Source organism: Vulpes lagopus, chromosome 10 (assembly GCF_018345385.1).
Source record: "Vulpes lagopus strain Blue_001 chromosome 10, ASM1834538v1, whole genome shotgun sequence".
NCBI classification, from domain to species: Eukaryota; Metazoa; Chordata; class Mammalia; order Carnivora; family Canidae; genus Vulpes; species Vulpes lagopus.
The window spans coordinates 103631890-103649275 of record NC_054833.1 but is presented as its reverse complement, the minus strand read 5'-3'; the positions used below and the strand labels follow the sequence as shown (position 1 = coordinate 103649275).

The 17386-nt window shown below is 41.1% G+C and overlaps 1 protein-coding gene across 7 annotated transcripts in view; it reads left to right on the top strand.

Moving 5' to 3' along the window:
* The window catches only part of HYDIN (HYDIN axonemal central pair apparatus protein), a 358050-nt gene that overhangs the window by 302188 nt on the left and 38476 nt on the right, over nucleotides 1–17386 (top strand). For 5 of the 7 annotated variants that reach the window (XM_041773068.1, XM_041773069.1, XM_041773067.1 and 2 more), the window contains 9 exons: nucleotides 1208–1350; nucleotides 3592–3810; nucleotides 6992–7152; nucleotides 9372–9469; nucleotides 10265–10472; nucleotides 11795–12007; nucleotides 12477–12615; nucleotides 13681–13846; nucleotides 16850–16997. In XM_041773068.1, coding sequence (XP_041629002.1) covers nucleotides 1208–1350; nucleotides 3592–3810; nucleotides 6992–7152; nucleotides 9372–9469; nucleotides 10265–10472; nucleotides 11795–12007; nucleotides 12477–12615; nucleotides 13681–13846; nucleotides 16850–16997 — 1495 coding nt within the window. The remainder of the gene's footprint in view (nucleotides 1–1207; nucleotides 1351–3591; nucleotides 3811–6991; nucleotides 7153–9371; nucleotides 9470–10264; nucleotides 10473–11794; nucleotides 12008–12476; nucleotides 12616–13680; nucleotides 13847–16849; nucleotides 16998–17386) is intronic. The other 2 variants (XM_041773072.1, XM_041773073.1) reach the window with 2 other exon arrangements.

Sequence of the window (17386 nt, the reverse complement as noted above, 5' to 3'; positions counted from 1 at the left end):
CTCATAGTTTTTTTCTAGGAGCTTTATTATAGTGCTAGAATGTAGCATTAGACAGTCTATATGATATGGCTTAAAATCAACACTCCTCATATGTATGGCGTTTCACCCCTTTGCAGCTACAAGGTGACATCTCTCTTGTCAGGGGTCAAGCAGGAGCCAGCAGTGAACCCTAGTTCAGAAAGCAGATTTGATACTTAAAATAGGGTTACCAGGTTTAGAAAGTCAGAATACAGGAGTCCCTGTTATATTTGAATTTCAGATTTTAAAAAAGAAGAGCTTTTTATTATTTGTGTGTCCCAAAGTATTATATGGGACATACTGATACTAAAAATTACTCATCATTTATCTATGATTCAAGTATAACAAAGACTTTTTATCTTCTGTATCTTCTTTTATTTTTTATTTTTACTTTATTTTTATTATTTTTTATTTTTATTATTTACTTTATTTTCTTTTACTTTTTATCTTCTGTATTTTATCTTCTTTTATTTTTTTAATAATAAATTTATTTTTTATTGGTGTTCAATTTGCCAACATACAGAATAACACCCAGTGCTCATCCCGTCAAGTGCCCACCTCAGTGCCCACCACCCAGTCACCTCCACCCCTTGCCCTCCTCCCCTTCCACTACCCCTAGTTCGTTTCCCAGAGTTAGGAGTCTTCCAAGTTCTGTCTCCCTTTCTGATATTTCCCACTTATTTTTTCTCCTTTCCCCTTTATTCCCTTTCACTATTATTTATATTCCCCAAATGAATGAGACCATATAATGTTTGCCCTTCTCTGATTGACTTATTTCACTCAGCATAATACCCTCCAGTTCCAACCACGTCGAAGCAAATGGCAGGTATTTGTCGTTTCTAATGGCTGAGTAATATTCCATTGTATACATAAACCACATCTTCTTTATCCTATTTTATCTTCTTTTAGCTGTTAGTAGTATTGTTTCAGCAAACAAATAGAGTTGGGGACCTATATTTTTCTCTTGGAGGTTAGGGCCAAGGTGGATGGATGGACGGACGGATGGATAGATAGGTTTCCCAAGGAGGGAAAGCTTAAGCTAAGGGACTCTAAATTTTTCCAAAATAATCATCAAAGGAGGGAGGGATGCAGGAGGGTGAGGCCCCATGTCTTTCAGGTGCTGCCTCCTAGGGAAGTGAGCCCTAGGAGGAGAGGTGAGGGAGGACTCACCTTCTGCTTCCGTCCATAGCTGCTCTGGTGGACCACATCCAGTTTGGGGACTGCCACATTGGAAACAGCTATAACGTGAGCTTCACAATCACTAATCACAGCCAAGTGAACGTCATACGGTTTGAATGGCCCCTTTTAGCTACAGTTTCCTTTTCCCCACAGGTAAGTGAAAGCCACTCACTGTTTTCTGGACTTCCTTATGCATATGCCAACTCTTATTTGATTGTCAGTCTGTTCCCATGAATACATGGGGTGGGATGGATGGTTCTCAAGCTGAGAAACAGCCCAGTAACCATCCCTTTAATCAGACCAGGTACCAGAAGACACCGTTTCTGTCTCCTCTTCTCAGAACAGAGAATGAGCTCTGCCACAATGGCTGGTAGGCCGATGTTGAGGAATTCCATAGAAGCCTGTGTGGATGAAAACAGGTCCCAGCCTTCCTATCCCAGAGTGTAGACCTATATCCCCCAAGGTGTATGTTCTTTAGAGCATTAGTCCTGCCAAAGTGGTTCACTCAAAGCTAAAATGGGGGTACTGGGTTCTGTGGACAGCTGAGATTTAGCAAATCTGCAAATTACATCTTTGTCTTAAAGGTGCCCAGGGCCAGTCAGCATACTAAAACCTGGTTAACTTGTTTTACCTGGAATTTCCTGACCCCTTCTTTTAGCATCTCACAGCACACGTTTTATAAATTGCTGACCAAAGTTTGACATCATACAAGGCTTGAGACAACACAGTAGCAGATCTAGCCTCTGGCTACTTGTTGTTTTTCATAGACAGTTCACTGCTGAGTTCCCAGGACAATGGATATACCCAGATGTATCTGCTGCCTCCTGCTCTGTTTCAGTCACCAAGTCTGTTCAATAAACCTATAGAATTCTAGGGTGGATAGAGCAAGGAGAGTTGGGGACCCTATTTTGTCACTTTTTTTAGTGTTTTAAGTAGGCTCCATGCCCAGCGTGGAGCCCAACACAGGGCTTGAGCTCATGACACTGAGATCAAGACCTGAGCTGAGATCAAGAGTTGGACACTTAACTGACTGAGCCACCAGGAGCCCCCTTTGTTGCTTTTAAATCTTTGAGGGCTATCAGGAAGCTTTGCTTCCTGGAGGGATATAAGGTGTCACTCAAAACAGGTAGAGATAAGCTTCAGATAGTCCATTTATTTAGTGTACTCATGTGCACACACTCATGCGTATACCCCACACACACATACACATATTCATGGCCTTGGAAAATACTAAGCTTTCTTCTTCCTTCATCTTCCAGCAGAGGGAGTTTCTATATCTGTCAGAAATATGATAGGACTATTGTATATATATATATGTATACACACACACACACACACACACACACACACACACACACGTGTGTGTGTTTATACAGGCTAAACCATAAATGATTTTATGCTATAGACCAAATTAGATTTCCCATTTATCTGGTATACTTCAGTGAATTGCAGCCTTTCTGGCCTAAGGACTCTTTTGCCCTTTTAAACATTATTGAAGAACCCCAAATAGCTTTTGCTTATGTGGGTTATGTCTATTGATATTTACCATATTATAAATTAAAACTGAGAATATCTGAAAACATGTATTTATTCATTTTTAAATAATAAACCCATTAATGTTAATATAAATACCATTTTTTAATGAACATGGTTGTTTTCCAAAATAAAAATTTAGCGAGAAGAGTGGCATTATTTCACAGTTTTACAAATCTCCTTAATATCTGGCTTAATAGAAGTAGCTAGATTCTCCTATTTGCTTCTCTGTTGGATCTATGGCAATATTGTATGTCATGTAACCTGTAGAAAGCTCCATTGTATACTCATGAGAAAATGAAAGTGAAAAAGTCAACTAACATTGTAGTATTATGATGAAAGTAGTTTTGACCCTCATGAGCTCCTGAAAAGGTCTTAGGGATCCCAAGGGTCACCTGATCACACTCTGAGAACTGCTAATGTACTGTGTGCATCTGTCCATAATTCATACAGTTGACACTGATGAAGAAGCACAGGTTAACAGTGTGGTTCCTGGAGCCATACTGTCTGGGGCTTAATCCAGACCTTCCAGTATTCATGGGAGGACCATGAGCAAGTTACAAGTTTCCTTGCCTATAGAATAGAGGTAATAGCTATACATCTCATAGGGTTGTTGTGGGGATCAGCAAAATTGTATAAAGGCTTAGAATAGTGCCCATGGCAAGTAATGGTTTGTTTTTAGGATTGTATTGCTATATAAGAACCTCTTGTACATATTTAAGACAATTCACAGATGCAGGTTTGAATGATGTATTTTTGTGAAGACTTTTGGCTCTACCCCTTCTCTAGAATGTCACTATCAGGTATCAAAAGTCCTCAAGCTCGGATTTCCAAAAATACTAATACCAGGCTTTTCCCCAGATTGGCCACCTCCACCCCGGATGTGCCAAGGATATAGCAGTGACCATGAAGTCAGATGTGCCCATCAATCTGAAGAAGATGGGGGTCAAGTGCAAGCTCTCCAGGATCACATTTCAGTTCCCTGCAGACCAGGTCCCTGATTGGGATGACCGCATGCGCACGGTTAAATGGGTGGATGTTCACAGAAACACACCTGGGACTTTTGCTACAAAACGAAAGGTAAGTGAGGACATCAGGCACAAATCTGACGAGGCCTGCCATATAGTTGAGTGCCTGCTGCTCCCCGCTGCAGTGTCTCATCATTTCCTTCCTTCACAGACAAAACACACACACACACACACACACACACACACACACACACACACACAAAACAGACAAAGCAAAACAAAACAAAAAAAAGTTTTCCATTTCACTTGACCTTGATTTCAGAAGTGACAAACTGAACTTGCAAGCATGTCACCTGCCAGCCTCACGACATGCACATCCTGATCCATACAGCTTTAGTTTCAGTCTGGATGCCTCATGAAGCAAGTCCTCCTACCTTCTTCAACATCGTGGTTAGCCTTTTAGTTATCTCTTCTTTCTCTCGGGTGTCCAGAATTAGATCAGTTATAATCTTTGGTTCATGATGGAATCTCATCTGTGGTCCAAGCATGCCCCTCTTTTAATTAGTCCTTGGTTGGTTTCTTTTTAATGGTAGCATAAATAGAGATGAACTCACACTCAACATAAGAAGTAAAACATGGATTAGCTGTGTGCTTCTCAGCCATTTCATCCCCATGCCTCCCTCTTAGAGGTAATCACGATCCTGAATCTTGTTTACTTACTCCCTTGATTTTTGTTTTTTCTTTCTTTTTTAACCTATGCACTCTTTCTTTTTTTTTAATTTGGGAAAGAGGGAGCATGAGCAAGCAAATGAAAGAGAGAGAGAGAGAACAGGAGCACCAGCAGAGGGAGATGAAGAAACAGACTCCCTGCTTCAAAGGATCATGGCCTGAGCCAAAGGCAGACGTTTAACCAATTGAGCCACCCAGGCACCCCTACCTATGCATACTGTTTAGTTGTAGTCTTTAACTTTAGTTTTTAAAAAAGGTTATAATGCATGTGATCCGTATCATTGCATGTGGCTATAGTATACCCATTTCACTGCTATATAAACTTCCACTGTTATTTGTCATTCTCTCTTCTTTTGAAAACTATTTGCAGTTTTTTTTATCATGCACAGTATTTCTGTGAACATTATTGATCATGTCAAATGGTGTTCATTTGCAAACGTTTATATTCCTGGAAGTGGAATTGCCAAGCCATAGGATATATGAAATTCAGCTTTCCAAAGTAATGCCCAAATGTCCAAAATGGCTATACCAATGTACACTCCTACTGGCAAAGGGATCTTACTGATCCATATTCTCTCCACAACTTGGCATTGCCAGACCTCTTGATTTTTATCATTTAAATGAATGGGAAATGGTCTCTTTGGGGGCTATTTTGCATTTCCCTAACCACTGATAAAGTTGAATATGTCTTCATATGATTATTGGTCATTTCAATTATGATGCTTATCCTTTGTATGAGTTATTTTATTTTTGATAAACTCTACTATTCTTTCCTATTATTTGTCTGCAAATGTCTTCACCAAATTTATAGCTTATCTTTTTACTGTCTTTGATGTATCTTTTGATGGATAAAAAAAATCTTAATATAGTCACATTTATTAATCTCATCTTCTATATATATTATTATTTGTGTCTTGTTTTTAAAACCCCTCCCTATCAGGGAAGAAAAAATATGCATTTTTTTAAGGTTTAAGAACTTTGCTGTTTCTATTTAAGCCCTTGGCCCACCTGGATTTTATGTATGATGGTATGAGGCAAGGATCCAATTTCATAGTTTTCCATCTAGATAACTAACCTAGCCAACTCCCTTTTTTGTTTATCCCTTCTGTTTCCTAGTGACCTGCCATGACTCCCTTGTCATCTAAATTTCATATATACCTAGGGTGTTTTTTGTCTCAATATTCTATTTCATTGTCAATTTTTCTATCCCTATGCCAATTTTACCCTACCTTAATTTCTATAGCTTCATAATCAGGGATGCCTGGGTGGCTCAGTTGGTTAAGCATCTGCCTTTGGCTCGGGTCATGATCCCAGGGTCCTGGGATTGAGCCCCACATCAGGATCCCTGCTTAGCAGGGAGCCTGCTTCTCCCTCTTCCTCTGCCTGCTTCTCCCCCTACCTGTGCTCGCTCTCTCTCTCTCTCTCTCTCTCTCTCTCTCTCTCAAATAAATAAAGAAAAAATCTAGAGATCTCTGGATGGTTGAGGGGATCCCTGGGTGACTCAGTGGTTTGGCACCTGCCTTCAGCCAAGGGCGTGATCCTGGAGTCCAGGGATCGAGTCCCACATTGGGCGGGACTGCTTTTCCTGCATGGAGCCTGCTTTTCCCTCTGCCTGTGTCTCTGCCTCTCTCTCTTTCTCTCTCTCTCTCTCTCTCTCTCTCTCTCTCGGTCTGTGTCTCTCATGAATAAATAAATAAAATCTTTTTTAAAAATCTTTTTTAAAAAAGCTTCATAATCAGCCACGATATCTGAAGCAAGTCCCTTTTCCATACTGTTTTATTCTAAAGTGCTTTAGTTGTTCTTAGTCCTTTATTTTTCTAATTTTGGAACCCACTAACCAAGTACTATGGAAACCCTAATGGAAGCTTGATTGGAATTGGATTGCATCTATAAGTGAGTTTAAGAAGAATTAACAATTTTATAATATTAATTTATCTATTAACAAATTTTAGTTCTTTATTTAGGTCTTCTTTTATTTTTTTACTGCTATTCCGTTTCTTTAATAGTATTATAACTCTTCAGGCCTTTTATTTGTTCTTGAGTTAATTTTATTAAATTATTTTCCTAGAAATTTGCCCTTTGACTAAGTTTTCATATGTATTTTCATAAAATTATTTATAATATTTTCTTATCCTCTGTTTGAATCTGTAGGATTGGTGGTAATGTCCTCCTTTTTATTTTTGATATTGGTTATTTGTATTTACTCTTTTTTTTTCTTGACCAATCTCATCGAAGACTTTTTAAGTCATTCCAAATAAGTAGCTTTTAGCTTTGTTGATCCTCTCTGTTTTTTATTTATTTTCTGTTTCATGAATGCCTATCCCTATCTTTATGATTTCCTTTCTTCTACCTTCTTCTGAGTCCATCTAACCAAAAAACTCTTATCTCTGCAATCCTACTGCTCTCAGTAATTTGTTGTTAGGTTTGCTTTAATCATTTACTCTAGAACTTGAGTTTATGCATTAGTGCTCATTTGCACAGGTAAGATATTATACTGTGTCTCCCCCAAACCCCCATCCCAGCCCTTTATTCCTGTCAGTCAGCTGACTCTACCTTTGTTACAGGTGATAGAGACAGACCCTGAGCCTGCCCACTCCATAGTAGAAGAGAACTATCGAGAACTGCATCTTCAGATTAGTGCCAATGTGAATTTTGCTTCCTATCGATGCCATACAAGCAACGTGCACTTTAAAGAAACGCTGGTTTACCAGACCCGAGTGTTTGAGTGAGTCTTCAAAAGCCCCCCACCATCACAGAGAAGCTCTTCCATTTCATCATTTGTCCATTCCTTCACCACACATTTATTCAGTGTCTATGATAGCACATGCCAGGCATCATCAGAGCCATGTGGCATGCACCAGAGTAACTCTGTGGATGCAGGGAAACATTCAGGCCCACAAAGCTGTTGAAGCTCACACCCAAAATCAAAATATAGGTCAGGAAACACAGTCCACCAGGAGGGCAGCAGCTGGCCATCAGCCTCAGTGGGGACTGTCCCTACAGCAGTCCACACTACTCCCCAGGAACTGTTCTTTTCTCCCTGATCCAGGTGACAGCTCGGACAATATCCACACAAAAGGCAATGGGTCCATCTTAGCTTAGAAGCTCCACAACCTACAGAAGGCAATAATCCTCATAAGCATCCTACAGCTTCCAAGATGCTTATAGGGGACATGCCCAGTTTTGAGTCGCTATTCTCAGAGAACCCCAAGCTATGGCTTCCCTCCAGGGAATCATAATTCCTCCAGACTAGGGGATCCCTGGGTGGCGCAGCGGTTTGGCGCCTGCCTTTGGCCCAGGGCGCGATCCTGGAGACCCGGGATCGAATCCCACGTCGGGCTTCCGGTGCATGGAGCCTGCTTCTCCCTCTGCCTGTGTCTCTGCTTCTCTCTCTCTCACTGTGTGCCTATCATAAATAAATAAATAAATAAATAAATAAAAAAATTCCTCCAGACTAGATGTGATTTACCAATCAGGTGTCATTTTCACTATAAACAACATTCCCTGATAATACAGTGGTGCCCCAACTGAATGTTAGAGGATAAGAGGTACCCAGGTGAAGAAGTGAAAAAAAGACTTCTAGGCAGAGAGAGCAATATATACAAAGACAGTGAAAGACTATTCTTTGAGAATTACAAGCACAAAAATGTAAACCACTGACATTTCAACTTTATGAGAATTCGTAATTAACTTGTTCAACTCATTTTGCCTTTGTTACACTTTAAGTGTTCTCTCAAATTATTATAGAACCAAAAGAGATGAGGCAGGAAGTGAGACCTTCCTTCTGTTGATACCTTTTTCACCTAAAGCAGGGTTTGTCAAACTGTGGCCCACACACCAAATCCAGCCAGCTGCCTATGTTGTACATGAAGTTTCTTTTAGCCCACAGCCATGTCTATCTGCTTATGTGTGGTCTGTGGCTGCTTTTACACTAAAACAGCAGAGTGAGTAGTTGCTACAAAGCCCCATGGTACACAGAGCCAAAAAAAAAGTGCTCTCTTGCCCTTTGCAAAAAACGTTTGTCAACCCCAATCTAAACCCAGAACTTCTTTATCAAAAGTATTCTGTACCACCAAGATTGCTCCACTTTATAAAAATTTTCTCTAAGATAATGGCCAGTACTCATAGTTTTACACAATAAATGCAAGCCCTTGAAGTCAAAGCACTTGACTTTGGGCATATCTACCTGGTCTACCTGGATTAGATCATGGAAGCCTAATCCTTACACCCTACCTTAGACCTACAGCCCCCAAACCCTCAATTCCTGCTCTTCCCTAAAACTAGGAAGAACACTTGTGTTTCTTTCTCTCACACAATCATTTTTCTGGTGCCAAGGCCTCATCCTTCTCCTGTGATTGTGATCAAGTTCAAAAGCGATTCTAGAAAAAGCTTCTATTTTCTGTTCTTATCTTAGATGCAGAGAAACTTAAAGTGAGAAAGGCTCCACTAATTCAGAATTTGAGACAAATCTCAGCCAGTGAATTAATCTCAGGCAGAGGTCAAACAGCCTCTGACCACAGGGACATGGTTTCCAGTGAGACATGATTCAGGAAGGGAGGGACTGTGGCATTTGCACCTAAGGAAGGTACCATTGTCAGAAACATATTTTGATTCCTCTCTCATGGAATTTTTTCAGGATAACAGCGATGCATGCTGAGAGCTCACTGCATAGGGTGCTGGTTGTGTGCCAGATGATTTTAAGTGCTAAACATTTGGATTTTTTACTTTTAATAGCCATGTATATATCTTACGTGCTTTAGAAGAAAATATAGCATAGCAAATGCATGGCGTCAGATAAAATGCTTAAAAGCTGCCTTTTGAAAAAAATGTTTAAGAAACACAGTGATTACTTAAAAAGTTAAATAACAGTTTAGATGATGTGCAGACAGAAAAAAAAATCATCGACAGCACATTTCTCAAATCCATTCTCTGATCTATCTGCAGGCTTGAGCTGATTAACTCAGGAAATGTGCAGCTGGAATTCAACTGGGTCTCAGAGGATACTGCAAAAGCTGTCAGTTTTGCAAAGCCAGATAACCAAGGTAAATATGATGGCAGGCAAAACCCAGGGCTTGAACTAAGTTCCCAGTTAGTAGAAGAGCCTTGTTCATGGAGCAATGAACACTGCTCCAATGGCCCCCTCAGTAGCCAACAAGAAGCAGAGCAAATGTCTCATGGTGTCTACAGAGCCAAACATGCCTAAGAAACTCAATACCTGACCTCAGTCCTCCTGGAGTGGAGAACTTGGACCCTGGCCATCCACTAGGCCAGCATGGTCACAGACCCTGGGAATCTTGTCTTTTTAGGCCTTATTCTTGTGGGAGATTACAGGCCCTTGCAGAAACTGATGAAAGCTATGAGGGGTCTCCCTAAAAATATATACACCCAGACCCAAGTTGATACATATAAAGCACTTGAAAAAGGCCTCAGTACTTAGTAGACAAATAACCCATTACTCTTGTTGCAGTTTTGGAGATTCCCAGACTTTTTAAATGGGCCCTTATCCATAGGCTGCTAGTTTGTGAATCCCTACTTTAAAACAAGGATTCTCCAAAAATTATGTTCACAGTCCATTTTTCTTGAGGCAGAAGACCCAGAGACATCTCCTCGACCCACCTCCTCAAGCCAAAAGGAAACAACTTTGAAAACTTGATAGAATTAATAGAATTATTTTCATGAGTCTCCTACAGGAGATATGAGCCAATCTCTTACCCCTTGTGCCCAAAGTTAAGTGTACCTGCTAGAAGAGGTGAGCCCTTAGACCCCACAGAGGGTCCCTAAGGACTTGCGCTCCCACTGCAAATGCAGAATATCACTGGCTGTCTGTTTGCCCCTAGGTTCCTCTCAAAAAGACCAACTTAGCCAGGGCACGCTGCACACGGTCAGCACTCTGGACAGTGCCACAGACCACTGGAATGATGTTTCCCTGCCACCCTTCTCTGTGGACCCTTCCTCAGGCATTGTGCCAGCAGGGAAGACTCAGAAGCTCAAAGTGAAATTTTCCCCACTGGAGACTGGAGACTTCGAGAGCAATCTTTTCTGCCAGTAAGGAGACTTGGTCCCCAGAACAAAGTTCCACATCTCCTCTCCTCTCTTCCACCCCACCACTATCACCACCATTCCTTTGAGCCTTGGGGCCCCTCTACAGCCCCCAAATTGCCAGTTCCCTTTGGGAAGATTCTTTTTTAATACTTTATTTATTTATTCATGAGAAACACAGAGAGAGGGGCAGAGACATAGGCAGAGGCTCCCCTGCAGGGGGCCTCATGCAGGACAATTCCAGGATCATGACCTGAGCCAAAGGCAGATGTTCAACCACTGAACCACCCAGGTGCCCCCCTTTGGGGAGATTCTCTGTATCTTCCAGAATTTGGAAGATACAGAGAATTGGGTCTTTTGTGTTACTCACCAACTCTCTAGACTCTTCCCCCTCCTCCTTCCCCCTTCCCAGCCACAAACAGGATTCCACTGAACAACAGAATGGCTGACAGACAGATGGGTTCCAGGCCTTGGGCATGTATGAACTTAGGAAAACTTTCTAGTACCCCTTCTGAGACTTGATTTCCTCATGTAGAAAGCAAATAACAACACCTACCTTGTACGGTCATCATGAACATTAAATGAGTTAATTCAAGTGAAGACTTAGAACAGTACCTGGCACACAATAAGCACAGTAAACACACATGGCAGGAATGGAGGTAGTGGGGCTGATTTATAGATGAGGAATAGAGGGGGCTCAGACCCAATTCAGGAAAAGTCAATCCAATAACTCCTAGCAATGAAAGCCCCTGATGTGCTAACCACTCCCAGGAAAGCTCTGTGCAGAACACCCACTTGACAAAGGAATTGTGTGAACCATGGCATGGGGGTAGTGAGATGTATATGAGACATAAGAGCCTCATGGAGCCCCCACAATCTGGGCCCACTTGGCGCTCACATCCACTTGGTGCTCACATCCACCTTACCTTCTCCAAGGATCTCACGATACTCTTTTAGGATTTCGCTGTCAATTTTCATACTTCACTAGATGCCTATAAGAGCGCCCAGGAGATAAGCTTATTTTATAGCATGGAGATTTTGTCACCAGCTAGAGGAAATAACTTGGGGCTACTCTTATTTACAGAAAAGGAGCCAGAATTCAGCCTTCTCCTACTCAGCCCATTCATGTATTCATCCACTCAACAGTTAATGAATGAACACCAACCATGTATCACACACTGTTCAAGGACTGAGATTATGTTGTTGACCAGGACAGACCCAGTCTCTACTTTCATGGAGCTCACACTCTGGTGATATAACTCATTTCCAGCCAACTAAGAAAGCAACAATTGATTCAAAAATAAGTAATAATAACCTTATCTTCTCAGGATTCCCAACCTGCCACCTGGAGAGCAAGGCCCAGTCCTATTAGTAAAAGGGCGGAGCTTCTTGCCCCTCTGCCATTTTGACCTGAAACACTCTGACTACATCAGTGGTCATCGGCGTAATCCAGAGCTCCGAGGGCCTAGTGGTGCGGCTCTGGACTCAAACACCCGGGTGATTGAGTTCACCAGTGTGGGCATAGGAGGGAAGAGTCTCCGGTGAGTTGTCTAGGTTTACATCGGTTGATTTCAAATGAATCCTTCTAAAGAACATAGAGGAAGAATTCAGGGAAGTGAGTGAGGCTAATTCCTAGAAGCAAGCTTGAACTACTGGGGTTGGACTTTAGAGAACTAAATCCTCCATAAGGAAGCTGGATTTATCTCCTTGGTTTCAATACAGGGGAGATTTTAGAATACATAAAAATAGAATCCCTGACCACCATCTTAGCCACAGAGGATCACTGGGACAAAAGTGCCCTAGGCATCATTATTACTCCAGAGTCCAGAACTCTAGTCATAGTCTGGACCCCCAAATGAGATGCAGTTTTCATTTCCAAGGTAATGAAGTGCCCAGACAAGTTCTGATTCCCAGATAGGGAAACTGTGCTAGGGAAGGTCCTAAGAAAGTTTCTCTTATTTCTCAGCCCACATTTCACTCTCTGCAATAAATTATTTCCCCCTCTGCCAGGACTTTCACAATCCTGAACCCCACTAATAGCACCTACTCCTTCTGCTGGACCTCTGAAGAAACTGAAAGTCTCCAGAACCCTCCAGCCTTCACATGCCTTACAGAGAAGGGCCTCATCCACCCTGAAAAGAAAGCTGAGGTGTGTGTATGAATGAAGACCACCCAACAGAGGACTTTAATCATTCTCTCTCTTTCTCTCTCTCTCTCTCTTTCTCTGCATGGCAAGTGTGCTGTAGACCACAGGTAGAGTGAGGGGGACAGCCCAAGGGCACATCAATTAATACGTATTTCTTGAGTGGCATAGACATTAGGCAGTCCTTATGAACATGACACAGCTGTGCTCTCTTGGTTGGTCATGGAGAGAGGGAGAGCTCTAGTATTTGCTGTTTTAAAAACTGAAATTATTAAAGCAGGGAAAGAGAGCTGGACACTAATGCCTGGGGACTCAAGGACTCATGGAGTAACATGAAGACTTATTTTTTTCCCAAGGATTGACAGCAGTAAAAGGATACAGATGTATCCTTTTTACTCAGTCAGGCCAAAGGGCAAAAGAGAAAAGTGAGTCATGTCCCACAGTTTAGTCCTCATGTTTACATAGGGGTCTGGGGTATGGGTCAGACTTAAAGAAACATGAATTCATTGGCCAAAATAGATCTATGGTCTTTGTATCCTGTAAGTTATGCAGAGAATGTCAGAGGCAGAAACAAATCCACGAAACAGAAATTATGATTTCACATGCCTTGAGAGAGATCACACAAATAAATGCATGGAGCAGGCCAAGGGTACAATGATAGGGAATGCTGAGCACAGCACTGGCTGGCTGCAGTGCTTCTCTGCCAGATGATCACCACACAGACAAGTAGGCCTGGTGTTGCTAATTTTCCCAAACTTTTTGGGAAAAGCCAAAATTCCACATTTTTATCAGACTCTCTCTATTTTTCACATGCCAAACAAAGACATGGTGTGAAATACGGCAGCCCAGCCATCAGAGGCTATGGGTAGGGTAGAGGCCCTCAGAAGGACCTGTGAGCAGGGCAAACAGATATTGATATTGCTGGAACAGCCACACTTATAGCCTTCACAGAGATGGTAGAAAGGTAGGTGGTGATATCAGCCAGTGTAACTCCAGCACTAGTCAGCTTCCAGGGGCATGTGGAGCAAACTTAAATGCTTTTTACCACTCTGTTCCAAATTGTCTCCTTAGATTGTCTTCCAGTTCACACCTTTCCATCTGGACATCACAGAAGCATTCTGGGCTTTCTTAATCCGTGAACACAACATCACCATTCCTTTCCTACTGGTAGGCAAAGCCACCGATCCTCTCATCAATCTAGACAAGTCACACATCAATTTCAGTTGTCTCCTTATTGGTAAGGCTGCCCCATTGGTTTATGTTTGAGTTGGTGTGACCTTTGAGGGAGGGGAGTGGGACTGACCCAGCAATGAACTCCAGGAACAGACTTGGGTGGGAAACTTTTCTGGTGCCTTCCAGAAGCATGTCAGAGGTGCTCTATCACTGTTCACAAAGCCACAAAGTATTTATCTCTCAATCTAATTTCCATCAGGTATCTTCTAAACCCACACACTATAACCTAAGAAAGTTTAGGAGCCTTGCTACAGATCCTACTCATAAGATTCCTTGAAGTTCTGGACTATGTTCATTTCTAGAGCCTCACGTTATCCCCATCTTACTTGTATGTGCCTCCAGAATATGGGCTGTATTTGCCTCTCAGTCTGTGCCACAGGGGGTCAGATTTTCCTGCCATCCTTTTAGGCACTTATTCAGCTCAACAAATATTACCAAGCCCTTGTATGACCCAGGCACTCTTCTGTGACCTAGAAATGCTGTGAATAAAGCCAAAGTCCCCACCCTCATGGTGCTTACATTCTATTAATAGAAAGCAGACTATGAAAAAAGAAAATATATAGCATGTCAGATGTTAATAAGTATTCTAGAGAAGAATAGAGCAGGGTAGGGGGAATAAAGGATGCTAGTATGCAGTGGGAAAGTGACATTTGATCAGAGACCTGAAGGAAATAAAGGAGGTGATTGCCAAATCCCTTATCACATGGATGTGGGGAGTGTGTGTGTGTGTGTGTGTGTGTGTGTGTGTGTAAAATATAACTAAAGCCAGAGGATGTTTTAGTAACTCATTAGATTTTTATATTTAGAAAAGTAATATTCTTTATAATCAGACAATCAATCTGTATAAAATTTTAATCTCTTTCCATCCATCCTTTCCATCAAGGAAACAAAATGTTTACAGTTTGTTATGTAATATTTCCATACATTTCTTATACTGATACATATAAGTAGGTGGGAAGAGATTATAGTGTTTCAGAAGTTTCTGAACAAATAAATGGGCAGTATAGTATAAGAATAATAACAGTGCTCTTGTATAGAAAACAAACAGATGGTTACCAGAGGAAGAGGGGGTTGGAGAGATGGTGATAAAACAGGTGATGGGAATTAAGGAATGCACTTGTAATGATGTGCACCAGGTGATGTATCGAAGTGTTGAATCACCATACTGTACGCCTGAAACTAATATAACACTGTATGTTAACTAACTGGAATTAAAATTAAATAACTAAAAACAGCAAAAGTGAGACAAACAGAATTTAATCTGGGGATGCAAGGGTGGTGCATTTCAATATAATGATTATATCAACAGATTAAAGAACAACCATGTGATCATATACTAAAAATCATTGCTAAAATTAAGCAGAAATTCTCAACAAAAAATTCTAATAGTAAGATAGAAATAGAGGGAAAAACTTAAAGAAGACGAACCAGGAGTACCTGGGTGGTTCCATCAGTTAAGCATCCAACTCTTGATTTCCACTGATGTCATGATCTCAGGGTCATGAGATCAAGCCCAAGTCAGGCTTTGTGCTGAGTGTGGAGCTTGCTTGGGATTCTTCTCTCCCTCTGCCCCACTCCTCCTCACACATATGCTCAGGAGCTAGCTCTCTCTCTCTCTCTCTCTCTCTCTCTCTCTCTCTCTTAAAAAAAAAAAAAAAGACTAACCAAAAACAAGAGGCAAATATTATCCTATAAATAAGCCACTAAACCCTTTTCACTTCAGTTAAAATCAAGAATTAGGCAAGGATGCTCATTATCACCATTATTATTGAATACTTTCTTAATAATTTTAGCAGATACAATAAAACAAGAAAATTCAATAACTGGCATAAACATTAGGGAACAAGAAACAAAACTGTCTTATTTGCTGTTGCTGGTGACTTCATACATAGAAAACCTCAAGAGGCTCTAGAGAAAAGCAAAACAAACCACTAGAATCAATAGGATAATTTAGTAAGTGGCTGGATGCAAGACAATTATGTAAAAATCAATAGTTTCTCTTTCTTTTAGTGATAAGCACCTAGAAACAGAAACCAAAAAAATCCATTCAATATTATAAAACCTATATAGTATCGAACGATAAATTTAACAAGAAAAGCGTAGGACCTATATGAAGAAAACTATGGAATCTTATTAAAATGCCCCCAAACAAGATGTGAACATTTACTAGTTCTCTCAAAATTAAATGCAAATAAATGCAAATTTAATCAAGTTTCAATTAGAATCCCAACCGGTGTTGCCAGATAAAATACAGGATACATAGTCAAATTTGAATTTCAGATAACAATGAGTAATTTTTTAGTATAAGTATGTCAATATAAGTATGTCCCATGCAATGGTTGGGACATACTTATACTAAAATAATATCCTCTAAATCTGGCAACCTTAAACCCAAAAGGATTAGGGGTGGAGGGAAAATTGGATAAAATGATTCTAAAGTATGTGCAAAAAAAAAAAAAAAAAGATGCTCTACAGTAATCAAGGAAAGTAAGAAAAAACAAAATCATGACAGAAGCTGTATTAGGGCCCTGTCAGGACACTCATGACATACCCGAGCTCTGATTCAAAAGAGTTTAATGCAGACTATTTACAAAGATATGGGCAGAGTTAAGGGGCCTACTGGGGAGAGCGAAGCCCTCACTAACAAAAGCAGGAAAGGCATTGGGTCCGAGGAAACAGAGAGAGAAAATATAGTCATCGGAGTCACCTAGGATGCCATGAGCAAGACAGAGGACCCACGTAGCAGGAGCGGGCAACCGATGGAATAAAGTTCTAGAAGTAAGAGGTAGAATCTCCCCCAAGGGAAGAGGGTCACTTGTAGAAGAGAATCAAAGAAGAGAGGTAGTCAAGAACTGAAGAGCTTGGGAGGAGAGAGAAAAGAAGTTGAAGAATTTGTTCTAAGAGGAGCAGTGTCTCCTGAGATACTTTGGGAGCAAGCATGAGGCTTTCTTACTTTGGGAGCAGGCATGAGGCTTTCTTCCACTGAGGGCTGGTGTTTCTGCCTTAGGCAGAGAAGCCAGGGAGACCGTTCAGATCATCAACAAGGAGGAGCAGGGGTTCCATTTTGCATTCCAGGACAACTCCCGATATTCTGAAGGTTTCAACAATAGCCTGGTGATATGTCCCATGGAAGGCTGGATCCCACCACTGTCCAGGTACAGCAAAAGTCTCCCATGACTGTACCCTCCCAATATAGCAGGGGTTCTAAGCCTGCTAGTCAGGAGAATGTTTTTCCCTCAGAGTGCTCTACATCATGTCTCTTCCAACTCTAAAATTTAGATGAACAGTCCCATCCCTGTCTACTTATTTCCCATTGTTCATTTTCCTGATAAATTGTAGAGCACTGAGAACTCTCAGCTTCTCTTCTCAATATTTTCTCTCATTTCTATATTTTTTTTCCTTGCCATATACTGTATTTGTGAATTCATAAAGCAATGTCCCGCCATGTCTGGCAAATCTTCAAAACTCATCGTAAGTTGGAACGATGATGCCTTTTCCTCATAATGGGTATGCTAATCCATCGGGCTCATATTCTTCAGCAGGT